At 36.0% G+C, this 12,206-nt stretch overlaps 1 protein-coding gene across 1 annotated transcript; it reads right to left on the reverse strand.

Moving 5' to 3' along the window:
- Positions 1–2,291: 2,291 nt before the first annotated feature.
- LOC116296504 (actin nucleation-promoting factor WAS) lies at positions 2,292–11,139 on the reverse strand. The gene is made up of 11 exons (XM_031704529.2): positions 10,932–11,139; positions 10,654–10,797; positions 10,397–10,483; positions 8,768–8,867; positions 8,130–8,204; positions 7,110–7,275; positions 6,541–6,583; positions 5,894–6,065; positions 5,152–5,570; positions 4,103–4,211; positions 2,292–3,436 (listed from the first exon to the last, which is right to left on the reverse strand). Exons 1-11 carry the CDS (start codon positions 11,016–11,018, stop codon positions 3,378–3,380), a joined length of 1,461 nt encoding a protein of 486 aa, XP_031560389.2. The 5' UTR covers positions 11,019–11,139; the 3' UTR covers positions 2,292–3,377.
- Positions 11,140–12,206: the final 1,067 nt, after the last annotated feature.

A 12,206-nucleotide genomic window follows, 5' to 3' on the forward strand; every position in this document is an offset into this window, starting at 1 on the left:
ATCTACCTCAGTGGTAAAAGCTAAAAAAAAGCTAATGATTATTAAAATAAATGCGATGTCGTGTTCTTGACGCGTCACGTGACTTTGGGGATGACGTAGTGGCAGACTTTTGACTGACTTTTCGAGTGAGCGTGAAAAAGGAAAAAGGAAAAAAGAGAGATTAAGGGCTTGGACATTGCATGTTTACTAATCCAAGCACGTTTTCAGAACTGGAAGCTTAAGAATGAGTTGAATTTCGAGAGTCATTATCAATTACAAAGGAACGGATAAAAATACATGAAAATATTTCAAAATCTATCATCGGAGATCAACTGGAATATATTCGTCCCAACGTCAAGAAGATGGACAGTTAAAGTAGACTAGATTCGAAAAGTAAATCTACTAGATAAATTTTAGGCCACATTTGAAATAAGTTTTTATCATGCAAAAATTATTTCCAATAGCTGGAAAGAGCATTTAAAAATTAGTGAAACTGTGAAGTTAAAAGGAAGTAAGTCCAAGAATCGAGAAGTTATAAATTTACAAAAATTGAATTTTGTATGAAAGCATCGGTTGAAGGCATCTCTTGTCTCCAAGCAAAGTGAAGGTTTTCTTACAAAATTCACGCTTTATAAAAAAATCATATCTTCACGAGTTTTGAACTTCTTTCCTTCAAACTTCACAGTTTTACTGATTGTAATATGCTCTTCCCAGCCACGGTAATTATTTTTTTGCTTTACTAATTTTAAAATACTCAAAACGTATTTCATTTTACAAATGCGTATCGAGCGAAGTTCCTTGGGTTCCTTCCTTTACCGTTCGGCGTTTTCCCTCATTACTTTTAGTTTAAAATCTGACATCAAAGCAGGAGAGTAAAAATACAATGCTCCTTTGACTGTCATAGCAAAGTAGTTTATATTTATAAGTTCCTAGTCAAGACAAAAACCGGTTTCAAACTAACCTTAGAAATATGTTAAAAAACAAACAAAAGAACAATCAAACAAACAATTATCACCAAGTAAGGGAATCAAGGAAAGTAGTGTTACACTGTTGAGTATGAAGGAGAGAATGGTTTGAAGAGTAGATAATAGTGTTACGCTGTGGAGCATGAAGTGAAGAATACTGGTTTGAATATATAAAGGGAATAGCACGTCAAAATTGGGATTACATTACACTATATGAGAAATGTGAATTTAAAATATTTAAGTGAACCTATGCAGTTAATACTGAACTACGAGTTCGTACGGCTGATGTTTTTGTATCCAACGCAACAGTATATCATGATGACTGGCAATTCTAAAGCGTTAATTTTTCATTATTTTTTAAACGAAAAAAAAAAATCGCTCAATATCATTAGAGATCGATTGATAATTTATTAGAGAAAATACGTCGGATAAATATTTCATGTTCATTCCATGAACGCAGATGTTGAGAAAACTTCAACAAGATTTCATATATCAAAATGATAAATGACTTTAAGCAAAAATAAATGGTAAATAGCTAAGTAAATAAAATTCTACGGACTCCTAGAGTGGACGATTGTGCAAATATCAGTTCCAACTTGAAGAATCAGTTAGTTCATCCGGCAATACCACCTACTTTTTCTTTTCTTTATCACCGTTTGCACACAACCAAATAACAAGAGCTCTATAACAACTTGAAAGAATAACTTCCTAAAATGGACATTGTTACTATAGAAGCCTTACTGATAGCACCATGCTGTTTTATAGCAATATTTTCGTAAAATGGACTTCGGTCATAAGAAAATTACACCTGATTACAGTATTTCCGTTGTGTTATAAACAATTAACAGCAGAAGCATTTGCGCTGTTCGGTCTTTTTGGTTGCTTGAAAAACACTGAGAAACAAAATGCTTTGAGAGAGACCAAATGGTTTGGAAGGGACAAAATGCTTTGAAACAATGAAATACGTAAACAACTTAGATCTAGAAACCAGTTCGATTCAAAAGGGAAATGAAGCCCTAGGTCGACTAAAATACCTCAAAATATATTTAACTTTCAAGTCGCTACAGCAGAAAAAAATAATAAGTAGTTTCCCTGCTGATTTATTTCCCCGATCGCTTGATTCACTGACGTCCAGCTTTTGAGCGACAACAGAGGGCAGTCGACAATTTATAATGATTTGCAAGACATTTGACTACCGGCAAAAATTTCGGCTCATTTTCTAAAAGAAATTTTATATATTGATGTATCTGTTACAAATAAAATCTAAAGGGCCCTAATTGGTCTTGAAATTGAAAAAATAAAATTAAATAAATAAATAAAATTGGCAGACTTTTTTATGTAACTCCGTTTTAACATAAACATGATTTTTTTATTTCTTTATTATTATTGATATTTATCATATACAAAAACAGCTTCACCTTTTTCAGAATAAGATTCATTTATATCAAAGACCTATTTGGGAGAACTTCAATAACATTTTCCTAACTGAATTTTCAAATTGCTTATTTTAGATTTTATATAGAAAGTACATCAATGGATTTTATCTTATTCATATCAATCGCAAACAGCTTTCGGAAAAAATATAATAAATTTTGAGTCTTTATTTTCGGACTTCCCTAATTCCTAAGTTTCATTCTCAACATTATTCTTAACATTATTCTTATTTTCGGTTAGTTTATTTTATAGAAAGTGTTGTTACAATATGAATAGATTTTTATCGGTTTGATCTTAATAGCCGAGATTATCTATCTGAATTTTTTTCCTGTATTGTTTTGCATACATCTACAGTATCTATCAATTTGAATCATCACTTTATATCCCAAATAAAAATTTTGCTTCCTTCTTCGTTAACTTCATGTTTTCAGTGGCCAAAAGCAACGCAAAGCTTAGTAAATGTAGATGCAACGTGGTCGTGCAATTTTGTAATCATTCGTTTGATTTCAGACCAAATTGCACTCCACTAAGTTCAATTACCATTATTAATCAGTGCTGAGCTTCGTAACGTGTAGTCAGCGAGCTAGAAGAATCACTTGTGGTAGCCCCAAGGGCTGTTGATGTTTCACATTGATGGGCACGTTTAAATTTTTAACTGGCTTCAATCAGAACATTAATATTGATGTAACTGATAGCTATAAAATATTCCGAATGAGAATACCTTCCTATCTATTCAGGTTATTTATCAAGAAAATTGTGGCTACAAAAACGAAAAATCACGTGGAAGACACATTTCGTAATCCCAACATCATTCAAGTAAAGATATATTTTGATAATGATATACTAAAGATTCAAAAAAAATTAAATATAAAATTTATAAAGATATTTGAATTTTTGCTTCTCAAGAGGGCAATTCATTATATATACTGAAATATGGCTACTGAAAAAGATCCACCAACCGGTCACGTGACCATGCTTTCAACTATTCGCCAATATTCTTTAGTCATTCCATTCATCGTCATCACTATCAAATTCTGTCTCAGAATCTGAATCATCATCTGCAACGAAAAGAGTTGAATATTATCTTGGACCAACATGAACGCTGGGGGACTTGGAATGAAAAAAGAGCAGGTTAGGATGTAGCCTCCTTTGCAGCCGTTCTTAAACGTTGCGTGACGACCCTAAGAACGGCTGCGAAGGAGCTAGGCTAGTTAGGATGCACGAGACTAAAAGCTGCTCTCTCTTTGGCTTATACTGATGGGTTTCCTGTGGATTTTGGCGGCATCTTTCGCGCCAAGCTGATCCTCGCAGTATGCCAAGCAACTTATGCAGCTGCAAATTGAAAGACTCAGAAAAAAATCTTGAACGGGATTTGAACCCGTGCCCTGGCGATTCTTGAAACTATACTATAGAATTGTCATTACTAATATATTTTATTCGTTTTACATACTATTAAATTACAACTGAAATGTTCTCATTCGTAAATGTTCTCATCGTATTGTATTCTAATGATATAAGCAATTCAGCTATTTAGTGGGCTGCAATGTATTATTGAATTAAACTATTATAAAAATGGGTCAACTTGGCATTGCAGTGCATTGTGGGACTGTTTTAGGGGACAAAATAGAAGCCATGTTGAAAACCCTTAAAAAAAACCAAGTCGACCCAATTTTTGCCTCAACCTTGGAATAGCTAATACGAACTACACAAGAGTAACAAATTACCTGAAGAATGGATTGCGTTGTCTCTGATTTGCAAGGCCATCTGCAGAGCTCCAAGGATTCCACCCGGAGCCGGATCTGCTGATTTGGGTTTTCCATCTTCTTGTGTTACCTAGCAGGTTAAACAGGTTTTAATAGACCATTTTCGAATTTGTAAAATACCGCTGTGTTCCTTGATTATAGACCCATTTCTAGCCTCATTTAAGCGTCAGACTATTCACATATACTAGCGGTAAAGTAAAGAATGCGCAATTTACCTTTTCGGCGCTAACCGTGACGTGATTGCGGTCACCAATCTTACAAATTCCTTTACTTTAAAAAGAAAGCTCAAATCGATTTCTTTATAGTTAGCTCTCCAATCAGCAGTAAGAAAAAGCTTCAATCAAGTTTTAAAAAAATGATATTTTGCTTGTATTCAGAGAGCTAACTAAACAAACCAAGTAAATAATTTGTTTGAAAGTCAGAAAATTCGTCGGAAATCCGAGAACGATGTTCGAACTTCTTGGTGACCGTTACACGATGCAACGCCATTTATACCACGTGAAAATCCACGGACCTTCACTTGAGAAAGGGAATATTCTACACAGAATGGAAGCATGTGGGGATTACCCAAACGTGTGCCTGCCGTGAAAAGTCGTGTGACGTCAATTGATCAACATGAGTTGTTTACTAGTGGTACTAGCTTTCCGAAATAGGTTGAAATAACAGAAATAGTTTTTTTTAGTTAAGATTTCACAATCGTCAATAAATTGGGCCACTTTACATAGCACATGCCACGCTTGTCCAAATAGCTAGACCCAAAGTCGAATTCAAAGGATTCAAACTAAAACTTTAGATATGTAAACTGTTTTTTCCTTATTTTTAACATCGAAATTTTTCTTTTCTCTTTTCTTCTTTCTCTTTTCTTTCTTTAACTAGTTTAATCATCTTCTATCAAAAAAATCATTTAAAAAAATTCGATCGTGGTCCCACTTCAAGCATTTGATGTTAGTTGCTTAGTAAAGCCTCACAGATGGATTTCTAACAAAATAAAGACGATGAGTACTTCTTACCTTTTTAAGATTTGCTCCACCTCGGATTTCACTCAACAAGTCACTACGGCTATCACCACCACCACTTATAGACTTTCGTTTGTCCGCATCAGATACAGGTTTCAGACTCTTTGACTGTTGAATCTGTTGCAGTAGGTCACCTCTGCCACTAGAGACAGGAGGAGGTGGTGGAGGGCCAGATCTATCGCCAGCCATCACAGGTGGGGGTGGAGGAGGGGCACCTGGGACTGGAGGTAGTGGTGGCGCTGAGGGACCACCCATTGGTGGTGGTGGTGGAGGACCTGCTCTTCTTGAAGGTGGTGGTGCTCCCATCCTTGGCGGTGGGGGAGGGATTGATCCTCTAGATGGTGGTGGTGGAGGTGGTGGAGCCCCTCTTGACGGAGGTGGAGGAGCACCTCTGGAAGGTGGTGGTGGTGGACCTTGGTGGAGAACAAAGAATTTCTAACATTAAGAAAAACCTGTTATTATTAGTCACCACAACAGCTACAATGGTGGTGCAACTCAAAGGGGGACAGGGGAGTGGAAAAAGAAAAAGCCCAAACAAACTGTCTACATGCATCATCAATGATTATTACTATAACTACATGTATTAAGTACTTATAAACAGTCAAAAAACAGTATCATATTATTTACCTGAAGATATAGAAATATAGATAAGTTATAGTGCTTGGGAACGAGGTTATTCCGGGCAAAAGCCCTTGGAATTAAATTTGGAAAAATTAATTTCCGACCTATTATTTACCTGTTGAGTCTACCTCTTTCTCAATTTGCTTGGTTACAGCTTCAATTCCACCTTGTTGTTGAACAAAATCATAGATAAACTCTCTTGTTGTCTTCTCTTGCATCTGGCCTTCGGTCACACCTATCATGGTGAAAAGCTTCTTCCAGTTGTCATCCATGGCAACATTGTTGACCTAAACAAAAGCACAATACATCCAATAAGAAATATAAATATAAATTTAGAAGTATCCACACCCATATACACCCATATACTCCTATAGACCGAAAGGAACTGTGGGTTGTAAGCTGTTAATTGTTTGTGGTCTTAATAAGTAGTTTGCAAAAAGTTAATATCTTGATATACTAATTTTGAGCAATGACCTGCACGGGCAAACTATCTGGGTAAGTGTATATTAAATTTTTAACGAGAAAACACTCAGTCCCCCACAATTCCAATAGGTCTCAGACTTCTGATTTCAGATATCCAACTGAAAACGTTTTTTTGAAATAGGTGTATATTAAAGGGTGAAAATATTGTAATTAATAAAGTGCTGAAGTATAATAATCTAATATGGATAATACTTCCAAGTCATTTATAATCTATTGGTGGCCCCTGAATTAAAGATAATGGTTAACTGTTTGAATATGAGAGAGTTAGACAAGACTCACATCAAAGCCGCCTTGAGGATCCCATCCAATATGACCAACATGCCTGTATGTAAAATAAACGAGTTAACAGTTTTGTCAAAAACAAGCTTTATTGCCGTTTCTTTCATCTTGAAATATATGGCTTGCATTATTAATCCCACAATGTTATAATGCATATTGTAGAGCACCTGAATATATCTTTAAGATAACTGTGCATCTCAGATATGAACCTATTATGTAAAACGAGAGCTCATCTGTAGATCTCGGGGAGGGGGGGGGGGGGTGACTTCCTTTGTCCAAGCTGTAGGGATGATCTGCACAGTCCATTTAGGGTTGAAAATATTTCTTGTGCGAACCTTTTAGCGACTTCCTACTCAAAAGTCAGTTATAAGAAAATTATAAATATAGCATTTGGATTTTCAGACAGAGGAAACTTTTAGAGAACCCAGACCCTTGAATCAAAAGATAAACAACTCCAATAACTCAGCTTGCATTTCATATGATGATACATCCGGGATTCAAATCCAAATCCCCAAAGGCTAGAGGAAAGTGGACTACTGCTGCATTGCCCTTGGTTCCCTTACACTTACTGAAAATTTTCTGGAGTTCCAATGTCCTCCTTGGACAACCTGACCCTGCCTTTTCCCTTTTTATTCTTGTCTTTCTTTTCCTTTGTGCTCTTTTTCCTTGCTGATGTATTACTACCAATTGATGTCAGGCTGGTTTGAGAAGGTGAATGCACCATTCCACCACCATCTAATGAGCAAAGAAAACAAAAACAAAAATAACTTGTTGATAAGCGGAGGGTAGGTGCTATTCATTAGGCAATCAGGCTAGCAAAGGCTAGAAAGTAGGTTACCATGGCCCAATCAAGCCACAGGTCAACATCCTGCACCAGTCACACTGATTGTATTCAGTATTCAAATCAGGAGGACTATGATGGACAAATCAGCCCTTACAGACAGAAGCTCCCCAAGGATGCTGGTACTCCGAAAAGGGGAAAAATGATGATGATGATGATGATAGCTTTTGTTAAAAGGTAGACTAGTACGTTGTACAAAAATTGTCTAAATTTTAATTCCCAAGCTAAAATTTTACTGCAGAAATAATCCTTAAAGGTCTTACTAATAATCACCGGTTAAAGTTTGTTCTTAATATATTTCGATGGGAAGTATTATATTTTTGTGAATTTTTTTAACTGAATCTGTGATGTCATCTACTCAACCGTAATCATCCCTCCATACATTTCTTTGTATTTTGTGATCAAAATATTTGCCAGTCTTACACTCAGTATTGAAGAAAAGAGACGAAGCAATTAATTCTAAGTGCAAGTCATGTAAGTTAAAAGTCCCTCAGCTGATCTTTGGGCTGCATGGCAATAAAATATCAAGAAGTTATTGACAAAGAAATGTATCAAAAAATGGAACAATGGTATCCACTTGATCATAAATGTATAGGTTCAAATGTAAACTTTACATCATATGCTACTGATATATTAAAATAAACATTGTATGATATATCAGTTGTGTAAGACATTGCGTTGTTACATCTATATGTACTGTAACAAGTAATGATTAAATAAAAATAATAATGAAAGAATAAAAAAATACCTGTTCTGCTTTCGGGTTCTACACTGCCTCCAACTGCTGGTGGTGGGGGTCTGTGCTTAGTTTGATTTCTCCGCACTGTTGGAAAGAAATTTAAGTAACAAAATTCAGCAAAATTTAAGTCTCTAAACTTTCTTGTTTCTTATTCAAGTGATAATCAAGCTTGTTACACTTAATATTTAGGTTCAATATTGGTGTGAAGTGATATCGCATAACTTCACTGCCAGTTGAATATATAAAGATTATCACATGTCAAGAGCTTGATATTGTTTTTATATTCACGAGTTTCCATGTCATATGAACAATCGAGTCCATAATATCAGGCTCTTAACAGGTGATGGTTTGTTTATTACACATTTAGGGTTGATAAAATGACAAAATTTACAGTTTCCAGTTTACCGTGAAGTGATATCCTATCACTTCAATGACATGGTTTTTGTTCACGGCTTTATCACACTGATATCAACCCTAAATAGGTAATAAATGGCTTTTATATTCACTGCGTGTCACACATGTATTGAACCTAAATGTGTAATAATCTGTATTTTTTGAGAACAATGTGACATATGTTGCAATTCACTAAATATTTTTTTCTAATTCAAAGAGATTTTTTTTACTTTACATTACGTAGATTGACAAACCTTGTCTTCTTTGCTGTTTCGCTTTCAGCTTGCTTTCAATTTGACACTGGAAATATCTTGCTTCATTCTCACTTGAAAAGTTTAATCCTGCATTATAACTCTGAAAATACCAAAAGATTACACATCGATTATATTTATTTAGCAATAAGACCTTTTTACCAATATTGTGGCCATCTTGAATTCTATAATTTAAATCTAAATTTTCAAATCCATTTGAAATGTTTTAGCTGTTGTATCACAGCGTGGGACAATTACAACATAGCTAGGCTCCAACAAGGTGAAAACCCAAAGATCGAATTAGAATTTAGTAGTTGATTTTTGAGGAGGGAGGAAAACCGGAGAACCCGGAGAAAAACCCTCAAAGCACAGGAAAGAACCAATAAACAGCTCTACTCACATACAACATCAACATCGGCAGGACTCGAACTCAGGTTGCAGTGGTGAGGGGAAGCACATTAACAGTGTACGCCACCCGTGCTTCCCTTAATTGTTTTCATCAAGACATTATGGGATGCGGAGGGGGCAAATATTGGAAAATTTATAGAAAGCACAGCTGTCAGGATGTTTTTTAACATGTATATAATGTTACGCTTTTCAATGAGAAGCACATCTAAAAACCATTTGAATTTGCTGATAGTTGGAACAATATTTGAAATTCCAAGACTTCAAATTATTTAAAAACGTAACTCTGCCACTCTATGCTTTATTAATTTTCTACAGTAGGTTTGCTTCTTGGAATCCCATAATTCAAGATGGCCCTAATACATGTATAAGTAAAAATGTGTATTGATTTACTTACAGTGTTTTTCAATAGAATGTGTGAAATTGTACAATTTGCTAATGTTCATGATGTTTCTGGGCTACAGTATCTCTGTCCCCCCCCCCCCCCCCCCCTCCCATGTATTTATATTGTTAGAAGTCCTGATCGCGACAATAGTTGCGATATGGAAATTGCACACAACATGCATGGGGCCACGTGAAGGCACATGGGAAACTACTGTATATATGCTCTAACAATTTATTTGATTGACAAAAGTTTATTGCCCAATTTCCCTGTCACAACTGTTGTCTCCTTCAGTGGGCACTGTAGAAATGAAGAGAGTGGTGAAATCCCCCCAGCATGATCAATTGATTGAGATTTGGAAATCATATCACATGATTGGACTCCATTGCATTCAGCTATTGAGCAAAAGCTAATGCTAAGGGAAATTGTAAATTTGAGTACATTATATTTCCAAAAGTAATGAATGTTTGATTGCATCTAATCGAACGAACGTAATTGAATGAGAACTTCGTGAATTCAATTTCCTTTGATTCCCAAATGCAAACAGTTCTAATAATTTTGTTTGATTGTCGAATGCAATTGAATCCAATCATTTGATTGAATTCGATTGAATTTGATGGAAACAGACTATCAGTCGATTGATCATGCCAAGAATTCTGGATCCATCACTATAGCTGTGACATTGACCATATAATATATTGTCAAGCAATTCAACTCTTTCATTATTCAGGATTGTTTACAAAATAATGCTATTACTGTACGTTTCCCCAATGGTTGTACCAGGTTTGGGCACATATTCAACGTCAATTAATAATATTATAATAATAGTTACAAGTCCTACTTACATCGGCAGCAAAGGTGTGAAAGTGTGGGCGAACAGCACTGTACTTGAACTGGTTATAGAGTTCCTGTTCCCATGCTAAGGTTGGTGACTGGAAAACAGATAATACATGTATTCAAAGCTATTTTTACGAGGTTCTTCGCATCAGAAAAATCGACGACTATTACTTCGAATTCAAAACCAAAACCTCCCAAGAGAAAAAAATCCCAAGGTATTTTGATTCCAGGAAAAAATAAAAAATAAAACAATCTCGATATTTACACGGGATAGATCGTAAATTCGAATAAAGTAAGAACGTTTGCCATTGTCTTTGACAAAACAGGCGACTCCCGTAGCTTTCTTCGACCATCGGCTCCTTGACTCAGGTAAAGCAACCACCAGTTGTACTACTGCAGTGGCCAAGGTCTGATAAAATCACAAAAAATATTTGATTACGATGAAAGAAAGAAAGAGCTGAATCAGAGGAGGAAGCTTAACTTGGTACAAGAAAATTGCTGTCGATTAGAAAAGACAACTTTTCAAGTACAATATCAACTTACCTGGCATCTTTTCCCCAGCATGTTGAAGACGTTTTCATTTTCAGTGTCTGTGATAAGTTTGGACTTATTATTTTCTGTACTACTCATTTTGATGGTTGATAAATCGAATTCCAAACAGATTTCTTGTCGTCGTTCTGGAAGCTTGTTACTTCCTACTGCAAAGCAACCGAGCCATTTGAGACCATGACGTCATCATCGTTTCCCCCTTTTGCCACAGGGATACCGCAAAACGAAGAAAAAAACAAGCGAATAGCAAAGATGTAGGGATTCTTATTAATTTATTTAATATTATCACAAATAGATATCCTTCCAGTTATGCATGCCGAGTTTTAGATCAAACACTTGGTATTAGTACCGGCCACAAGGAGTCGACTTTTTAAACCCCCCCCCCCCCCCCCCCCCCCCCCCTTTCCTCTCCCCCCCCTACAAGTCGCTACCCAGGCTTGAAGAAAACGAAATCATAAATACAAGTTAAAATAGGTTAAAGAAATAAAACCTGAACCTGCACCACAAGTTCAAGGGGAATTGTATCCATTTTGTGAAAATTCACCAACCCTATGTGTATTCAGTCAAAAAAATCAACTAGCTAAATATGAATGATTGGGCTACCTGTGGCACGTGGTACCATTGTCTTGACTGAGGCCAAAAAAGTACTAGTACGTCGTGCTTTCACAATAAATTTTCCGCAGCTCCATCGAATCCGTGCTGGTCGCGTGCACATCACAAAGAATGTTAATATCCAGGACCATAGCTTTGTAGCAAGAGAAAATAATGTAAGAGAAGGAATCCGTGGCATATATATTCGTGCTCAGTGACCATCATACATCGTTTGCTGCTATTTTTAGAATCATCTCTCATGACTTTGCAACCATATCTCTGATACCTGCTGATACTGTATGCGCGTACAGAAAAACAAACGATCAAGAAAAAAAGGAAAAAGAAAAAGAAAAAAGAAAAAAAAAAGATACTAAACATAGCATCAAATATTCTAAAAATAGCATCAAAGAGTGCTCATGATGAGGCGTGGGGATTCCTTCTCTTATATTCGATTCTCTTGTTTGTAGCGATTCCATGCAAACTTCACAGTCATAAATATTATCGACTAATCACTGATCCGTTGCCAATTCGGGATCGTGAATTCTCTGATTTAACTTGATATGACATCCTTAGTCTCCTATTAAGCAACTGTTTTTAGTCTAGTCCTATTCCCCTGTGCTAAAAACGGCTACAAAGAAGACTATAAGGACATCCTTGGCTGCCCGGCGTAGGCAATCG

Source organism: Actinia tenebrosa, unplaced genomic scaffold (assembly GCF_029948245.1).
Source record: "Actinia tenebrosa isolate PJP-AT-01 unplaced genomic scaffold, QUT_ActTen_1.0 PGA_scaffold4__44_contigs__length_22323623, whole genome shotgun sequence".
NCBI lineage: Eukaryota > Metazoa > Cnidaria > Anthozoa > Actiniaria > Actiniidae > Actinia > Actinia tenebrosa.